Genomic DNA, 20,643 nt, shown 5'->3' with positions numbered 1-20,643 from the left:
AATGTCCACTGAAGAACAAAACATAACTCTACAAATCCAATCTGCAGAAATTAATTTATTCTTTAGTTTACAACACAAATGTTCCTTTAGGTATAACTAATGGCCAGAATGAAATAATGGATATTGGTCCAAAGTCAGATCTTTTATTATCAGTGAACAACATAGAGAGATTGGAGTCAGCACAGCTGACTGTGGGCTCCATGTATCTTTGCATTTAAGAACCTTAAGATTTAAGGTTCCGGGAAAACCTGGGACCTTAGAATTTTTCCGCAATGAAAAGACTAGAAATGAAAGTTGCATTTTAAAACTCCCAAGAATTATATGCTAAATGTTAATTGAGAGAACTTCTCACATTTATGGTACATCACGTACAATACATGATTATTCAGAAATATTTTATTGATCTACAAATGATTTATACCAAAATGCTTTGAAGCAGCATTTCTTTGAAATCTGAAGTGCTGTATGGCTTGCATCATGCATGATTCTTAGGCAAATGTTTCCTTGGGCAGCATTTTATGGAGACAAAATGTTTTAATGACTGTTCAAAGTTATAACACCACTGAAAAAAGTGACTTATAACTGCTACATCACTGTCACATGATCAAAATTCAGATGCTTGGCAACTGACTCATATTTATGACAGTTGCAATATCCTGTGGTCATGTGATCACCTTTTGCAATTTTTTGACAAGCAATGGGCAGCCAAATTCACTTAACTGTCTTACTAATTTAATAACTACAGTGATTCTCTTAGCTGTGGCAAGAAAAGTTGTAAAATGAGGCAAAATTCACTTAACAATTGTCTCACAGCAACAGAAATTTGGGGCTCAATTGTGGTTGTAAATTGAAGTCTGCCTGTAGTAGTTTGGCTGCCTATTAGCTCTGTTTGGTTCAGGTTTTATTCTGTCATTAATGAATGGATGCTTTTATTAAAAAGTGTTTTAACTATTTATACTGTTTTATATTATTTTACTTGTTGTACACCGCCCAGTGTCCAAAAGGAGTTGGACGGCTCACAAATCTGTGAGGAAAAAACAAATCTGAACAGTTGTTGTTTGTTATCAGATTTCTAAGGGCTCCATATACAGGTATTCAGGAGAGAAGAAAAGCAATGTATGAAAGCTCTTGTTCAGAATATTTATTTATTTATAGTTTCAATATACCATCACATTCCTAAAAATACTTTGGCAATTTTCTTGCAATTGAATGTGCAACCAATTTAATCATGGAAACACTTATCTCTGCAGAATTATTTAAGTACATGTTTATTTTGTTGCCTATCACAGAAAGGCAGGATAACAAAACTTTGACAACTCACATGAAGTATTATATATAATTTCTCTTCAAATTATGCTCAAAAACAGTACTATAATTTTTGTGCTATACTGCAATCAACATTAAATTCTATGTATTCTTATTTAAAACTAAGTTCTGCTTAACCAAAATAGCTTTGTTTCCAAGTAAACATAGTTTACATTTTAGTTTATTCAGGTTTTAAAACTAATTTGAGACAGTTTTACAAAATACAGTGCAAACAAGACAAAAAAATAGCAGTCAATTACATCCACAGTAGTCGAATATTAAAATCAGTTCCAGAGCATTAATTGTTATTTTGATAGAAGCTGGACTGTTTTGCTGCAATTAGCAAAATTTCTAATATACCTATTATATAATATATCTATTTAATATACCATTTCCTGGCCTCGATAATAGTGCAAGTCAAATGAGTACCACTGCCACTATAACTTACACAAACACAATCTTTTTGTAACTTTTTTTATAAAAACATGTAATGTGTTCCTAATGCTTCAATCAAAAGATGGGAACAATTCACTCTTACTAAAGGTGCAATTTAGAATGTGGATATTTAATTAATATAACACTAAAAGAATTAGTGTTAATATAGAGATTATAACCATAGAATAGTTGTAATGTTTCAATGCAAAACTATATATAAGTTGGAGTAAACCAGATTTAAGTCTAACTGTATTCCTATGTTTAACATTCAATTTTTAAAATCTAGAAATGACTACATTTTTACAATGTTCTTGTCTAACAGAATGTAATAAGTAACCTAGTGACACTCACAGAGTTCTGGATGGAAAACGCTGGACAAAGAAACACAAAAGTGGCAATTTGTTATGATAAATTAAGAATACTTTTGATCTAGGTGTATGAAAGATCCCTAGGCAAGAAAAAATTAAGCCTCTTTTTAAACACTTAAAATTTGTAATCAGCTGTAATAATGTATCAACCATGCATTGTGTCACACAGACTAAAAGTATAAAAGCCACATGTGCTCAGATAAATTGGTTTTATCATTGGTTCTTTTCTTAACTAGAGTATAAGCATGTAGGAAAATTATATACAAAGTGTGCTTTTCTTCAAACTGGAAGGTGTTAAAAACTGAGTAAAAGAATAGATGAGGAAAAGATGTTGCAGAATAAAGCAAAATGTCAATTGCTCATACTAAAAAATCTAGAAAAAAATATCCTTGTGTTCCTATATTAGCTGCTTATGAACATGGACTTTTTGTGTGTCCATTAGTTTTGACAATTAAAAAAACCTCTAAAAGCCCAGCTTTTAAATTTATTTAGCAGCTGATAAAATAATTTAAATACAGAAAGACAAAGGCAACGAAAAAAACTAATCTCAAACAGCTAAGGTATGTATGAAATCAATAAATATCTTTCATAGACAGTTATGGTCATTAAATAGATATTCCTGATTAGTCACATTTTTATTCTTATGGGGAAACATCAAACCTAGACAGGTACCATTCATAAGCCCTCAAATATGATCATTTGCCGCCAGGAAAGAAAAAGTTGGGGCAGCTGCCTGGAGGTAACGAACTGAACCACTGAGGAAAGGAGCCCCCCGAAGCTGCCGGTATTGCAGCCAGCCCTACCCTTCCTGCAGCTTGGAGCAGTTAGATGGTAGAGACTGGGAGGCTATTAAGAGGGTGGCCAGGAGGGGCGTGTCAGATCCCGACTCCCATTCCCTCTCACCCCGTCCCCTCAGATCTTGTGGCAGCTGCTTTGCAAAGCTGCCCTGGTCGCACATTTCGGATAGTAAACAAAATTTTCTGTTCAGTATCCGAATTTTTGTTCGGATACCGAAGCAAATTTTTGCAGAAAATTTTGTTCGGTATCCGAAATGTACGGAAACCAAAGCGTTCGAGAATCGAGGTACCACTGTATATTAAATAAACATTGTGGATACCAATTCCATTTGAAATATGAAATTGGAATTTGAAAATTTTGCTACAATATAGGGAAGAAAATAGAATCAAACCTGCTGACCTCCAGTGTTAATGAGGGGTTATAAGAAGCTTTAGAACATTAGCTGCATATTTTTATAGTAGATTAAATAGATATAATGGAATAAAAAACTGAAACATTTCTATTGTTTGGTTTTTGCTTTACTATAACCCTCTTCACTGAGAAATATTTTCTTCCTATATTTTAAAAACACTCCTAGGTTATCAAAGAAAGCTCAAAGTCCTTTCCTAACTATCTTTAGAGATAGAGTCGGGATATTGCACTGAATGCAAGCTAACATTCCTGAAATGACTTGAAGCATTATTTTGGCTACAGTATTGTAATTTGGTCTTTGGTATGTAAAACTAAGCTTCAAATCCAGATACAGCATCTAGGGTTGTGATAGCGAACCTACTGCATGCGTGCCACAAGTTGCACACAGCGCCCTCTCTGTGGGCACGCGAGCTGTCACCCCAACTCAGTTCCACCACGCATTCGCATGCACACCTACCACCAGCCTGCTGATTTTTGGGTCTCTGTCGTGCATGCGCGGAGAACAAGCCACATGTGGGAGGTGCATGCGCATGTTTGATGGGGGTCGTACAGGCATTGCATTATGAGTTATAAACGCTGGGAGGACTACTATGCCCAAATTGGGGTGCAGGTGGATCCTATGGCCTGTTTTTGCTCCCAGGAGGCTGTAGGGAGGTCTACTAGGCCCAAAATGGGCCATGGGGGGTTGTCAGGTGGCCCCCTTGTGGCCCATTTTTGCTCCTAGGAAGCTGCAGGGAGGCCCAATAGGCCCAAAATGGGGCAAAAGGAGAGGGTCGCTTGCGCATACAAAGGGGAGAGGGTGGGTGGTCACATGATCATGCATAGGTGTGGGGCACGCAGGGTGGGCACACATGCATTGCATTATAAAGTCATTGCATTGCTTTCAGCACGTGACATGCAACAAGAAAAAGATCAGCCATCACTGATCTAGGGCTACCAGCAGCCAATTTTTAAAATCCTATTACATGATAAAGATATTGCAGAAATAAAAGCCTTTATGCAATGCTGAAACTATTACCAAATGTATGGTACCGTTTCCTGCATAAACAAGATTAGTATTTCCATAAAAAAATAAATTGTTTGAATTACTTTTTATTGTACCAGCAATTTTTAATATCCCCTTATCGTTTCAATCATTAATCTTTCTATAAATAAAATAGGTTTCATCTAAAATGTTAAGCAGAAATATGGAAGTGAACCATAGAAAAAAGAAGCATTCACAATAATGAGGCAGACATTCAATTATCACAAATGATAGAAAATATAAACTACATTTTTGTTACATCATTTACATGATTTTTGTAGGCTTTCGAACATTAACTTGTACAGACACGTTAGGCATCAACTTCAGAAGGCATCATGGTGTTGGAGCAGGAGTCACTTTCATACTGCTAAGTGCTGCATGGATTCTGAAATGTAGTCTGGATTCCATGGAATATTCCTTGTAATTGTTTCTACAAAAGAACATTCAGTTGACTTGGTCATTTGCCATACCACCAGTCCAATAAAATCAAAGAGAGAAATTGGTGGGTGAGATTTTTCCAGTAGAAATATTTTACAGGTAGTCCTCAACTTACGACCACAACTGTGCTCACAATTTAAGTGAGAAATTAAGTGAGTTTTGCCCCATTTTATGATTTTTCTTTCCACATTTGTTAAGAATCACTGCAGCTGTTCAATTAGTAACACAGTTGTTAAGTGAACCTGGCTTTTCCATTGACTTTTCCATTGACTTTGTCAGAAAGTCAGAAAAGATGATCACAAGACCCTGGGATAGTGAGGGCGAACCTTTTTTGGTTAGTGTGTCAAAAGGGTGGGTGGGCATGTGCTACCATGCGTGCACATGCCCACACCCTTTCCCTCCTCCCCCCTGTACATGCACACAGGCCTTACAAAAGCCTGATACATGAAAAAAATGCCCAAAGGGGAAAACTGGAAGTTCAGGGAAATGCACTTCTGGTTTGTTGTTGTGCTGTATTTGGCACGCCACAGGGTTCAGGGAAGCTTCCTGAAGCTCTGGAGTGCAAAAAACAGCACAATGGGCAAACCGGAAGTGTGTTTTCAAAAAGCTTTCCTGAACCCTCCTGAGTTCGTTTTTCTGAACTTCTGGTTTTTCTGTTGGGCAATTTTTTTGCCTCCGGGGCTTCAGGGAAGCTTCTCTGAAGCATCTGGAGGGTAAAACGGCCTTTACCAAGTCTGAAAATCAGCTGACATAGGGCAAAGTCTCGCATGCCGTCTGATATGGCTCTGCATGCCACCTGTGGCACTTATGCCATAGGTTCGCCATCACAGCCCTGGGACATTGCAACTGTCATAAATATGAACCAGTTATCAAGCATACAAATGTAAATCATATAACTGTAGCGATACTGCAATGGTCATAAACATGAAAAGTGGTCATAAGTCAATTTTTCAGTGTTGTTGTAACTTTGAATAGTCACTAAACAAACTGTTTTAAGTCGAGGACTACCTGTATCTTTTAAATTTTAAGCATGCTAAAAGAATTCTGGGACTTAAAGTCCACCTATCTTAAAGTTGGCAAGGTTATGAGTTCTAGCCTATGCCCTGCCCTAAACTAGACACTCTCATTATCCAAGATTCTCTATTAGTTTCTGCTCAAATATAGAAATCCCACCTTAACTTTTATTCTCAATACCAAAGTTTCAATTTTCTTAGTAATGGTCATATTTTAGATGGTCATATTTTAGTTTAGAAGATCATCTAGAATAAATCTTTCAAATTTAATGTCAATTCTCTATTTTCAGTTCAGAGTGTGTGCTTTTCAACTTTTTTCCCCATCAGGCTCCTGAAACAGCTTTTATACTTTTGGCATTTGTGCAAGTTTCCTCTCTAACGTGGAAGTAGCTTAATCATTTGGAAATACAGTTTGATCTCTTGTGTTAAGAAGTAAGTATATAAAGGTTTCCTTTTTAAAAAAAAAAAATATCTTGAACCAAACTTGTTCTTTGGATGCAGTAGCAGAATATATGTATCTTAACTACGTTAAAGCATTTAAGTAAGCTGAAATCAATATATTTCATGTATTTATTTATTATAGTTGTATAAAATAATTACTACTTACTTTGCAGTTTCTATACATCTTACAGCTTTTTCTCTTTGATCCTGTTGTTTATATAGAAGACCCAACTCGTACATTGAATATGGAGCTAAGTAGGTATCATATTTTAATTGCTTCTCACTAAAATGTAAATAGACACATGATTGTTAATATTTAGGACAACTAAAAAGGTTTGTTAAAACTCTTTTTCTTTGACTATATCCATTAAAAACTACCAGTTAAAATTAGCTACCTTATGTCTTCTTTAAACCATGTTTATGTAATTGGTAGGATAGTTTTAAATTCCAATAGAAGGCACCGAACATAGACAGCTGAAAGAAGGATCTCTTGGAAGGGGGGGGGGGGCTACCAAAGTTACTGGTAGTTGGTGGCATTAAAAATATTAACCTGCTAACTAAATACATAAATAAACTGTAAGCAACTCATATGTGTGCTATCCCATAAACTAAATGTGAAAATTATTATCCAGGCAGGCAGTTGTTAGATGACTTGACCTGATGAATATGGGATGTATCATAGACTCACTGCTGATGTTTTTTCCCCCCCTGTGTGTTAACGCCAGTCTCAGCATCTTATAGACACCAAGAAGCTTTGCACCTAATGATGGATGAAAGTCCATCTGGATGAAATTCCATTTATAGTTAAATATATATAAGAGGCAGAAGGGTAAGCAAACATTCCACATAGGTGGCTGAACAGTTCCTGTCCCTTTTCCCTATTTTCCAATTCAACCATAAATACAAGAAAAATATCACAGATCCCTTGGCTTTTCTTTCACCGATTTTCTCTGCTAGGGAGAATAAAGTTAGACACTAACTTTGGGAAAGACACAATTGTGTCTCTAAAATGCTACATTCTAATTGAAGTATTCTAATGAATTTTCTCTGTGTTGCTGAATATTATTGCATCTTAAAATTCTGTGCCCAATATTTACCTTTGAATAACTTGGTTAAAACAGAGTTCTGCTTGCAAGAGTCTTCCTAAATGCTTCAAACACAACCCTTTTAGTAATTGTAGCAAACATACATCATCCATGTAATATTCAGTGTGATCTGAAAATTAAACATAAGTGAGTTTGAAATTACAGCTATTATAATGAAAATTGTGAATACAACCAATTGTCAAATATCATAATTAACAGTTTTAAAATCTAATCTTTAATAACCAATAGATACAGTAACAAAATTAATAAAAATCTTGTTTAGTAATATTAGATTCTAGTATAAAGCAGAATAAAGATATACTATAAAGTATATCTTAATACTAGAATGTTCCAAAATAAGGCAAATCCTCTAACATTCTTCCACTTTCATTCCTTAATTCATATTCAATCATTGGTCAAAATGATAGCTCCAGTAACAGACACAGTATTAAACATGTGAGGAATCATGAAAAAAGTTATATTAATTGCTATGTTTAAAAAGATGAACTTAATATTTGAAATATTTAGTATTTATTTAAGTAGCCTTGAAATATGTGACACAAGGTATCCCTACATAATATATTTATTGCATTTGCTACCTGTAATAGAAGGTTAAAGCAAAGGTTAAAGCAAAATGAATCAACAGTCTTGCTTTGAAAACCATATTGTACAAAGAGGATCTTTTTTATTATTATTTACAACAAGAGTTCTCTAACTCTTAGTTACTGCTTGTTTAGAATGTTAAAATCCACACCAGCAAGGATCAACCATTGTCACAACAAAACCTTGCTCTTGTTGCATATTTACTGCCAACCAACTTAAGACTATATGAACTTTGAAATAATGAAAAGTATTAGTTAGCAGGAGGGTTTTTCCTAGAATATGGAAAAATGAGCTTATTATTAGTTCTAAATAATTATTTTGTGCATGTGAGTGTATGTGCGTAAAAATATGAACCTAACATTAAATTCAAGCACAAGGAATGTGTAAAGGTAGGATTTATCAATGTGAGTTTCTATGGATTCCTCAGAAGAAGGATTCTATGAAAAGAACAGGTATATATTATGACATCCAATAAATAAAATACATGTTTCTCATCTTTTTTAATAGAATATTTAAATATACTAAGTTATATTTGTTTTGTAATTTGTGTCTTATAAATCAAAGTAAAACTCACGAGTTTCTTCATTTTTTAAAAGTGTTTCTTCTTTTTCAATAGTTATTAACATATTTTCAGTTAAGTCAGCTCTCTTTCCAAGAACTGAAAACCCACTCCAGACATACATCATTTCCTGAGAAAAAGAAGTCATTGAATGAAAAGTACTTATTTACAAAAAGTTATTTATTTACTTCTGAATAAAGCTAGATATTTAACATTTAGCATTAATATTTCTTTCATTGTAAATTAATAGTACAACTTTAAAATGTAACAAATGTATTCTCTGAATCTAGATAAAAAACAAGCATTAATATAAAGGAAACAGATATTAAGATGATATACTTTATGAAAAACTTTATGAAAAATTGCGAATGAAAAATTAATAATTTTTCAGTAAAAATGCTAGATTTTAATTTTGCATTTGCCTTCTTGAACCTCTTCCTGTTTGAAAACTGGAATAAAAATGCAAGTATAGAAATATTCATAAATCTTACTTGCAGCATCAATTCATATTTATGAAATAATAAATCATAAAATATTTTATAAATAGGATCACAATGATTATAATTGTAGGAGGCTGTAAATTATAGATGCTTCCTTTAATATTTATTATGTAACTTGGCTCATAACAAAGAGTGAAATTGGATAGATCTTGTATCTATGTATCTCCAAAATTTTAGGGAGTGATCTTGGCAGACATATTACATTATTAATTAGAATATATATTCTGCACAATTTGCTAATAATTTATGTTTAACATCTAGCCTCTCAAGTGTTGGAAATATTATAACTCACATGGCAAGCTACCATACATTGATATGTAAGTTCCAGTAAGATCACACATTTCTACGTTTATCTTACAATATTTAGGAAATATCAATAGATAGGTTGCTTTCGTTCTTTATCTAATAAATTAATTAGGTTTTCCATGATAAAGCCAAATGGGAATCTAATTTTCCTTGGTTATGTACAAGAATACATGCACATAAACACATATTTACTCTGTCACTCAAAAGATGATTGAAGTAAGTCTGCTGTAAATACCAGAGCAGGCACTATTAGTTTCACAGGAGGAGAGGTCCCATAGCGTCGTGCTTTTCTCACAGCAAACTTTTCAGTTGGGATAGATTTTCCTGCAATTCTTTGCTTTAGCCCTTCTACTTGCCTATAAGAGGAAAAAGAAGTACTTTCTTTAGACATGAAAAGTTCATATTGCTGACTTTTGCTTTACTGATTCTATTTCATCAATCCCCAAACCTATAATAGGTTCTACTGTATAATAAAGCCTAGAGAGGTATTTTAGTTTTAATTTATAATATTTATTACTTGCTGTGTATTTTTAGAAATAAAAATGGAAGAGTACCATAGAAAATTATAGCAAATTAAAACGATGAAAGTACAGTACATTAAACACAGTGTATATCAAATGAAAGTTTGGATGAACAAATGAGTCTTTAAAAGGTACAGAAAAATGTAAAGCAGAGTTTATCAATCTTAGTAACTTAAAACATGTGGACCTCAACTCCCAGAATTCCCCAGCCAACATGTTCTGAGAGAATTCTGAGAGTTGGAAAATTTTGGGACTTAAAGTCCATGCATCTTTAATAATCCATACATCATCATCATCATCATCATCATCATCATTAATTAGATTTGTATGCCGCCCCACTCCAAAGACTCGGGGCGGCTCACAACATGAACTCGCGGTGGCTCACAACATGAATTGTTGCCAAGTTGCTCTAAAGAATCAGTGCTGACCCTAACAGAATGCCATAACCATGGTATCTCCAGTTAGGAGGACCTCACTATAGAACACATAGCTATATACAGTATACAGGTACAGAAAATGAAAATGACTGTTAAACACTAAAGGGAACTTCATCTCAAAAATCTGTAAGAAAGCAATGAAAGAGACAGGAAACCAAGAACAAAGTTATCACTGGAAAGGAAAAAGGATCAAAACAATCAATCTAATCTGATAGTTAGGTAAAGGCTTTCCAGTGGTGAGTTGAAATCATTTATGTAGATCCTAGTAAGAAAGGCTTGTGAACAACATTTAGCTATTTGTATTGTAGACACAAAGCTTTTCAAGCATGCTTGGCAAAATGCTTCCATAGTAATAAATCTAAAAATGTATTTACAAAGTTACAATGTAAAAAATGTTAAATCCTTTTTTAAAGCTCTTTTTCACATATTTGGAAAGGAAAATGATAACGAAATTGTTATAAAAGCATTCCAACTAATAAACCATATACAAGGAAAGAATAGAGGTTCTTATGATGTCTCATGTTTATCTGTTTTCAAATGCGCCAAATCTTATTCAATTATATTCAACTGTATCCACAGTATAATTTGTAAGAACCAAAGTATGGAATTTGATTAATGGAATCACAAAATATCCATGCAAAGAAGTCCAAGTATTTTACATTGATAATCTCCCAAATCCTAAAAGTTAAGTCAGGAACTTTTTTAGCAGAAATTTGATTTTAGTAATAAATATGTGCAATCTTAAGTGCAATATGGATTCCCCAAAATGTCTCAGATCAGATTTCTCAACAGATTTGAAAACTGTTAATTAATTATCCCTAGATAATCAAGATAAGGTACTGGTTGTAAGAGGAATGGCTGAAACATTTTTTTAACTATGGGTAAACATACTTATTCTATAATTTTTTAATATGCCATCATCCACTCTAGGATATAAATTCAAGTGGCAGAAGAAACTCTATAGCAAATCCCTAGGAAAGGAATCCCACCCACAAAAACCCACAAGGTTATAAATGAAAATAATCTTTCTCAGATGAACAGGTTTGAGGCAATGATAGTAGTCAAAAAACATGCTTTTTTCAAGATATATAGATTAAAAACAGGGATCCCCAAATTGGGCAATGTTAAAGCTTGTGGACTTAAACTCCCAGAATTCTCCAACCAGCTATGCTATGCTGCCTATGCTGGCTACTGGCTGGAGAATTCTGGGAGTTGAAGTCCACAAGTCTTAAAGTTGCCAAGTTTATTGGCCTCTGACTTAAAAGATCAAGCTTTAAATAAATTCTTTTATTTTGAAAAATATTACCGAAACAAAGCTACAATATCTTCTCCTGTTGTTTTCACATCAGCCTCAGGAAGCATGCACAAAATGGCAGCTTTCTGGAACACATATATTGCCTAGGGAAAATAGAATAAAAATATTCAATATATAGTTTCTTACGACTTATCTGATCACAGTTGTTTCCTTGTACACACTGTGTGATCACAGAGGTATTAAGCCAAATTATTGTTCCATTAAAATTACTATCAAAGTTTTGCCTTGCACAAAGCACAGGTGTCTGTGGTAAGCAAAAGGGGAGATAGTAAAAGACACAGATTTATGACACACCACTAGTGTCTTTAATTATCTATTTGCGTCAGACATCATGTACATAATACAGTGATCCCTCGATTTTTGCGATCTCGATCTTCGCGAAACGCTATATCGTGATTTTTCCCACCCGATGACGTCGCTCTCTTCCTTTCTCATCTTTCTTTCTCTCTCTCTTTCTCTATCTTGCTTCTTCCTCTCTCACACTCTCTTCCTCCCTCTCTCATCTCTTTCTTTCCTTCTCTCTCTTTCTCTATCTCTCCCCCTCTTGTTCTCGAGCGGCGGGCGGGCGGGCGAGCGGTGGGCAGGCAGCAGCGAGGAGCCGAAGATCGGGGTTTCCCCTTTGCATGGGCGGCGGGGAAGACCCAGGGAAGGTTTCTTCGGCCGCCCAGCAGCTGATCTGCTCGGCAGCGCCGCAGCAGCGAGGAGCCGAAGATCGGGGTTTCCCCTTTGCGTGGGCGGTGGGGAAACCCCGATCTTCGGCTCCTCGCTGCTGCGGCGCTGCCGAGCAGATCAGCTGCTGGGCGGCCGAAGAAACCTTCCCTGGGTCTTCCCCGCCGCCCACGCAAAGGGGAAACCCCGATCTTCGGCTCCTCACTGCTGCAGCGCTGCCAAGCAGATCAGCTGCTGGGCGGCCGAAGAAACCTTCCCTGGGTCTTCCCCGCCACCCACGCAAACTCCACCATCTGCGCATGCGTGGCCATGGAAAAAGGGCGCGCATGCGCAGATGGTGTTTTTACTTCCGCACCACTATATCGCGAAAAATCGAGTATCGCGAGGGGTCTTGGAACGTAACCCTCGCGATACTCGAGGGATCACTGTAGTGTTATTTGTCTGATGATGTAAGTAACGAGGCTTCATTTTTGTTTTGACTTAATTGTGGCTTAGAAATGCCCTTGTTTAAGATGCCTTTTTTGGCAATGTGAAGGAGGTCATAGGAAAAGAAAGGAGCCATCTTACTGGGGGCAAGGGGGTCATAAATGTGGAATTTCATTTTTTATTTATTTATTTATTTATTTTGTCCAATACACAATGAGGGTTTTAGTGGGTATATATCTATATACACATAGTAAAATACATGATGAAGGTTACAGAGGAGATACTCATAGTAAAATATATCTAAGAAATAATAGAAAAGAAGATATAGTAATAGAACATATCAATGAAAGAATAGAAGAAGAGATATAGGAATACAGTAATACCTCATGATACGAACTTAATTGATGCAAGGATGAGGTTCGTATGACGAAAGGTTCGTAAGACGAAACATTGTTTCCCATAGGAAACAATGTAAAGTCAATTAATCCGTGCAACCAAAAAACCCCCGCAAAAAAACGGCTTTCGGCGACTGCTGGGAAGCCGCGCGGCTGTTTTAAAAGGTGACAGCCGGCCTGCGGGGCTTCCCAGCACCCCCCCGAACCCGGGTTTGGGGTTCGGGGGGTGCTGGGAAGCCCCCCAGGCCGGCTGCGACCTTTTAAAACAGCCGCGCGGCTTCCCAGCTGTCTCCTGAAGCCGAACGTCAAAGCCGAACTTCCGCGTTCGGCGTTCGGACACAGCTGGGAAGCTGCGCGGCTGTTTTAAAAGGTCGCAGCTGGCCTGGGGGCCTTCCCAGCACCCCCCCAAACCCCGAACCCGGGTTTGGGGGGGTGCTGGGAAGCCCCCCAGGCCGGCTGCGACCTTTTAAAATAGCCGCGCCGCTTCCCAGCTGTCTCCTGAAGCCGAACGCCAAAGCAGAACTTCCGTGTTCGGCTTCGGGAGACAGCTGGGAAGCGGCGCGGCTGTTTTAAAAGGTCGCAGCCAGTTTGGGGGGCTTTCCAGCACCCCCCCAAACCCTGAACCCGGGTTCAGTGGGGTGCTGGGAAGCCCCCAGGCCGGCTGCGATCTTTTAAAACAGCCGCGCCTCTTCCCAGCTGTCTTCTGAAGCCGAACGCCAAAGCCGAACTTCCGCGTTCGGCTTCGAGAGACAGCTGGGAAGCGGCATGGCTGTTTTAAAAGGTGACAGCCTCTTCTTACGAACTTTGTTCAAGTTACGAACCAGCGTTCGGGAGGCTTCTGGGAAGCCCCGCCGCCCGGCTGTCACCTTTTAAAACAGCCGCGCGGCTTCCCAGCAGTCTCCGAACGCCGGTTCGTAACTCGAAAAAAGTTCGTAAGAAGAGGCAATTTTTTTCTGAACCCCGGGTTCGTATCACGAGTTGTTCGTAAGACGAGGGGTTCGTATCTTGAGGTACCACTGTAGAAGAAAGGTATAGGAGATATAGGAGAGCAATAGGACAGGGGACGGAAGGCACTCTAGTGCACTTGTACTCGCCCCTTACTGACCTCTTAGGAATCTGGATAGGTCAACTGTAGATAATCTAAGGGTAAAGTGTTGGGGGTTTGGGGATGACACTATGGAGTCCGGTAATGAGTTCCACGCTTCGACAACTCGGTTACTGAAGTCATATTTTTTACAGTCAAGTTTGGAGCAGTTAATATTAAGTTTAAATCTGTTGTGTGCTCTTGTGTTGTTGTGGTTGAAGCTGAAGTAGTCGCCGACAAGCAGGACGTTGCAGCATATGATCTTGTGGGCAATACTTAGATCTTGTTTAAGGCGTCTTAGTTCTAAACTTTCTAGGCCCAGGGTTGAAAGTCTAGTCTCATAGGGTATTCTATTTTGAGTGGAGGAGTGAAGGGCTCTTCTGGTGAAGTATCTTTGGACATTTTCAAGGGTGTTAATGTCTGAGATGCGATATGGGTTCCAAACAGATGAGTTGTATTCAAGGATGGGTCTGGCAAAAGTTTTGTTACACAATGGTCTAGCAAAGCATTTTTTTCTCAGTAGTTGTTACTATAATTTCCACTTTGCCAATTTCCCAGTTGCTAACAATCAGTTACAATTAACGATTGCCTTTAAATGGATGTTCAGCTGAATGACATTTGAGTATTTAAACCAGGGAGGCTTTTATGATGACATACTGTGTAAGCATGAAGTGTCCTCACCACTTCACAACAGTACTGGGTTACCCATTTACCTTTGACCACCTGCTTTCTTTGCAAAGCAGATCTGCATACCGATATGCTTGAAGCCAGTTCTGCTGGAAGGAGTAACACCACATCAATTCCCAGTAGCAGAGATGATGGATCTGTTTCCACTCTTGCTGAGCTGCAATGCAGTTCTGGAATGTTACCTCAGCCTGGAATTTAAAAGGAGAAAAAAGTCAAAGGATATAAAAGAAAATTTCTCATTCAAATTATGGTCTTTTATTTTCATTTTATATAAAAAGATATAATGAGTATAATGAATTTTATGGTTCATTAATTTAGAATATTCAAGCAAACAACTGCAATTGGTATTATGCGTGAGAGGTGGCATGGACATTAATTAATTGCTGGTTAAATAACCCTGTATAAAAGTTTTAAGACAGCTTTATAACAATGGTCAGATTTAGCAAGGAAAGAACAATATATTTGATTTTTACCTAGGCTAAACTTTTATGAGGGTTCACCATCTCACATGAAAAACTGTAAATATGAGGACTTGCTTCTTATGAAAATTAACTTTAACATTGATATTGATATTCCCTAACTTGGAGTAACAGCTGTTTAGGAATGGGTCTGTTTGTGTGGGGGGGTTTGTTGTTGTTTTTTTGCTTTTTACATTCTCAAATGTTATTACTGAAGTTGATCATTATGATTATTTTACCAAACAGTGCTCAAGTTTTCTTTTTTCTCCTTCAATTTCCTCTTCTTTGATTTATTTTTAACCTTGTGAACAACAATTTCTTATTACTATTGCAGAACCTCAATTTTTATTTTAAAAGGGGGCAATCTGCTGTTACCTTTTCAAAATTTCCTTTCAATATGTTGATCCTGGCATCATAAAACAGAATGAGGGCACCCTTGAAAAAGATTGCAACTTTGTTAGTAAGGTAGAAGGGTTAAACACAGTTAAAAATACTTAACAATGTGAAATCATAAAACCTTTGGGAAATTCTGAAGATAAGGTTGAAGGAGGGCCTCTGCTTCAAGGAGATTGGCTTCCCCTGTTCCTGTATAGAAATATCAATATCCTCTCTCAGTATTGATAATGATCTAATACATTGATTCATACAAGCTAATGGATATATAGTATTATTAGAAAACAATACAATTAATATATAGTATTATTAGAAAACAATATTAGAAGAAAACCTACTGTAATGAAATTTAATAAAAGTTGTCATAGTAAAAATAGTCCTTGACTTATAACAGTTCTTTTAGTGATCATTCAAAGTTACTTTAGCACTGAAAAAAGTGACGGTTGCAACATCCCCAGGGTCACATGATCAAACTTTGGATGTTTGGCGATTAGCACTTATTTATGGCGGTTGCAGTGTCCTGGGGCCATGCAATCAGCTTTTGTGACTTTCTGACAAGCAAAGATAATGGGGAAGCCAGATTCACTAAACAACCATAAACAACTGTTACTAACATAACAATTGCAATTATTCACTTAACAATTGTGTCAGAAAAAGTCGTAAAATGGGGCAAAATTCACTTAACAAATGTCTCACTTAGTAGCAGAAATTTTGGGCTCAATTGTGGTTGTGAGTTGAGAACAACTTGTACTGTAAAAGATTACAGTACAGGAAGACATCCACAGTGAAGTAGAACATTGAAAGATACTATCAAACATTAGAGTTGGGGTTTTTTAAAAGAAAACAACCTCCAAATTTAATACTTAAATATGATTTTCTTTTCTCTTGCTCTTTTAACAAAATTAAAGTATTGGGACCATAGTTAAAATGAAAGATGAAGATAAAGCCAAAAGGAAATGAAAATCTCTCACTCTCTTAAAGCACAAGTATTATTTTTCTATCCAGAATCAACACTTGTGTAGAAAGACGATTAATGTTAATATAGTTAATAAGTGACCACATAATTAAATCTAAAATAAATAACACTTGGATTAAAAGAATTACTGTTTATGCAATAACATGTTTCAAATAAATTTGGGTTTAGATCTGTAATTATCTTTCCAGAGGGATATTTTTTTAATTTCAAAAGAACCTGTTGTTTTTAATGTAATATTGCTTTTAAATACAGTAGATGTCAATTCTCTGATGACATATAGATAATTTATGAAAGAATGATTGAACTGCTTTAAAATTAAATTGTAGTTTTTAACCTATTTTTTATCAAAGTAACTTCAATAGTAAAGGAGTTTTAATAATTAGATATCCAATTCTATAAAAATCTCTTATCTCCCATTCTGTGTACTAATGGAAGTGCTTTATCTTCAAAAAGTGTATGAATGAAGAAAGATCAGAAACCAAAAACTATTTCTAATCTTTCCAAACATCTGAAACAAATGTTAAATATGAATTAATTTGATACATTTAATATTCATTTATTAATATTATCATAGGAAGTTCATGACTAATTTAATTTGCATTCTTTGAATATTATTTGAATTCTTACTAATATAAATGCTCTGAATTGAAAGGCATCAAAATTATTCAAATTGGCATGCATAATTCCAAACCCCATCATGCTATGTTTATAAAAATCCTACACTTTAATTATAAAAAAATGAACTTTTTTTTTTTGCTTTGTTATTCTCATTTTCCTCCAAAGATGTGCTACAGACAGGCTTTTATCAAATGTTAAAATAGCAAAAAACATGTACAGGCATTTTTCTCCTATGTAGAACAATTTTCTCCCTTCTTTCTTTTATCAAGATTATAGTTAATTGGGCCAGCTTAACCGTCACTAATGTTAACTAATTTATTAACTTAAATCCATTCTATACTGCAAACCTAGCAACTAGTGTTGCTAAAAATCAAATGAAACAAATAAATACTAGGAAGTATATTATAATTTGTGATACTCTGAATTATTTTTCACCTGGGTATTCATTTTTAATTCTTACCAAGGATTAATGAAACAAAGGTGTGGTATAACAACAAGGTAAAAGTACACAGTATTGCTCGTAAACTGGGACCAGAAGCTCCTTCCCGTAACTGTTGAAGACCAAGTTCCTGTCAACAGCCACAAAATTGTACAATATAAGTCACAATAAGTCATTTTTATGAATGCTAATTATTTCAAGAAAACACAAAAAATAAACTTATATGAACACAGCAGTGAGGTAGAATTCCAACTACGTCAGTATCATTTGCAACTGAGGTGATGTATGTCTTATGGATTATTCAATATATTGAATATTATTTAATCCATGACCCGTTTTATTTAGGTTGTGGATCATGTAGAGCGGGTTGTCAAACTCACGTCATCACAGCGGTGTCACATGACGTATCAGGATCTTTTTTCTCTTCACTAAATCGGGCATGAGCATGACCACCCAGTGATGCATCTGGTCCATGGGTCAAGAGTTTGACAGTCCTGATGTAGAGATTTGTACTCATTCTGAAGTGTGAGTACAAATCTCTATGTCAGGGGTGTTAAACTCACGGTGGTATCATGTGACATATTGGGACTTTTCCCCCTTCACTAAACTGATGCATCCGGCTCGCAGGCCGTGAGTTTGACAGCCCCGCTCTGTGTGTTCCACAACCTAAATATAAAAGGGTTATGGATCAAAATGCAACTATTTTTGTGTTCAAGTGAATGCACATAAAGGCCTTCCCCGTAAGCCTTCACACCTCATTCCCATGGATTGGGGTCAGTGTGGAGTACTCCATTGCTTCCTCTCCACTTTCAGGCATACGACTGTCTATGACAACTCATCATGGTGAACTGATTACATCCAATTTGCAACTAAAATCAAAGAAATGGTGGAATAGAATCATTTAAAGATGCAAAAGGAGGGACAAAATAAAATGTGAATGACAAAAATTAAAATATTTTAAATAACTAAATTGAATTGTTAAATTATTCTGTAGTGAGTTGTCCCACAGCAAGGTGGCTGTGATGAGTTGACCATGGCAAGTTTGATTGTGGCAAGTTGTCCTATTCTGACAAGGCTATAGACAGGAGACAGAGAGGAAGTATATGCATTGTTCACTGGAGAAGAGAGAGAAAGTGAACAAAGAAACCAGTCAAGGGGTAAGTTCTGTTAATAGAACAATTTTGTTAACAGTTGGTGACAGCAATTATATCCTATTATTTGTAAAATCTGCTTTATTAAAAACAACAGTTTTTAATATTTTAATATTTTCAATAAAAATATTGAAGATTTTAAAATTAAAGATTTAAATCCTTTGTATCACCTACATCTCATACCCCAATCCAAAGATGATTCAGATGCATCAATTATTATTACTGTCCTGACAAGCAGAGCTCGTAAGCTGTTTTAAAAATTCATTACAATAAAAATTAAATATAATACCCTATTGCCTGAAAACCCAATAAATTCTAGAAGTCGGAGAATTCTTCCTGGTAAAAGGGACAGCATCTGCAAAAAAGGGGGGGGGGAGATTCCATCTGTTTTAATGCAGCAGAAAAAATATTTAAGTTATAGCATAATAGTTTTAAAAACATTCAGCACAATCTTCAGATAACATTAATAAAATCCAAATGACTTGATGTTATGGTTTTTTACACTTGGCATGTTTTAAATTATATGTGGGAAATTGTATAATTTAATGGTTTTACATTTTGTTTAAATTTGTTTTCTGCCCAGAGCCATGGTGAGAGGAACAATCACATAAATCTAAAACACTTACACTAAAAAAAAACCTCAGACAGTTCTATATTCCAATAAAACCACAAATCATAAGATGCATATGTACAGACATTTTTTAAAAATTGTAATGAAAGCACAATACTGTTTTGAAAAGTACAATATAGTGCACATGTTTTAAATAGTTCATGCATCAAAAGTTTGATTACACTTTGGAAGGAATTCTCATACCAGATTGAAAGCTCCTATTCCTAGTTGTACACCCCCTTCAAACTGGTGGAATATTTCATTCCTGATTTTGCTGCTTTGGGTCATCTGCAGAATCTGAAGGCATTCCCTTTTGAGTAACAAAACAAATCATGCTAAATTAGATAACAGCAATAATAATATGAACTATTATTATTTCAAATATTTAGTTTATCAAGCTATACCCTACACATCATTGGTTGGACTGCAATGAGCGAAGATGAATTGTCTTAGGTTGCATATGAAGTATACATAATTAATGAATATAAATAACAAACTTCCTTTTTTATATTTATTATATCTTGTGGAGCCACATTACTAACCACCCAGGGATGCATGACTGTCTTACATCCTTATCTAAATTTAAATTTCCAGATACTTGCTTCACCAACATTATCATAAAAATTCAGATCTATTTAAATTTCCATTATTTTCTATTCTTGAATCTCAAAATCTATTTCAGAGTAATTTGACTAATGACACCTACTGTTTTGCCTATTTACACTGTAGTATCAGTGTATTAAATGCTTACTTAGTATTTCTATAAATTTACAAATCTGAAAAAGGAGGCCTATGGAATAAAGAAAGATGAAACTTCTTTTCTATATACAGTAATTCCTGACAACCTCATTTAAAATCAGATCCCAGGGTTTTTTAAAATATAAATATATATAAATACTGATACAGACCTATAATTTCATATTACATATCTATAATCTCATATTAACTAAAATACTAATTTGAATGGGAGGATAAATTTGGAAAAAATTACAACCAGGAGGTTATAATTTCCTATACTGTTTTGTAGATTCATTCATATCCATACCATGCCTGCATAATTCCACCCATGTCTTCCCCACGATACTATTTCTTTGTATAAAAACACAATATTTTGTGTCCTCTATAATACCTTGTGAACTTTAAATGGCAGAATCACACAACTGGAAGTAATCCTAGAT

At 35.7% G+C, this 20,643-nt stretch overlaps 1 protein-coding gene across 1 annotated transcript in view; it reads right to left on the bottom strand.

Annotated features, from left to right (window-relative positions):
- Positions 1-1,128: 1,128 nt before the first annotated feature.
- Positions 1,129-20,643, bottom strand: part of TTC39B (tetratricopeptide repeat domain 39B) — a 70,493-nt gene continuing 50,978 nt past the window's right edge. The window contains exons 8-19 of the mRNA XM_070742544.1: positions 19,670-19,775; positions 19,145-19,210; positions 17,726-17,834; positions 15,796-15,863; positions 15,654-15,713; positions 14,847-15,008; positions 11,551-11,642; positions 9,522-9,642; positions 8,496-8,610; positions 7,331-7,448; positions 6,400-6,516; positions 1,129-4,771 (exon numbers count right to left, since the gene is read on the bottom strand). Coding sequence (XP_070598645.1) covers positions 4,675-4,771; positions 6,400-6,516; positions 7,331-7,448; positions 8,496-8,610; positions 9,522-9,642; positions 11,551-11,642; positions 14,847-15,008; positions 15,654-15,713; positions 15,796-15,863; positions 17,726-17,834; positions 19,145-19,210; positions 19,670-19,775 — 1,231 coding nt within the window. The 3' untranslated portion in view covers positions 1,129-4,674. The remainder of the gene's footprint in view (positions 4,772-6,399; positions 6,517-7,330; positions 7,449-8,495; positions 8,611-9,521; positions 9,643-11,550; positions 11,643-14,846; positions 15,009-15,653; positions 15,714-15,795; positions 15,864-17,725; positions 17,835-19,144; positions 19,211-19,669; positions 19,776-20,643) is intronic.

Source organism: Erythrolamprus reginae, chromosome 2, assembly GCF_031021105.1.
Source record: "Erythrolamprus reginae isolate rEryReg1 chromosome 2, rEryReg1.hap1, whole genome shotgun sequence".
NCBI lineage: Eukaryota > Metazoa > Chordata > Lepidosauria > Squamata > Dipsadidae > Erythrolamprus > Erythrolamprus reginae.
This window is presented reverse-complemented; position numbering and strand designations above follow the sequence as displayed.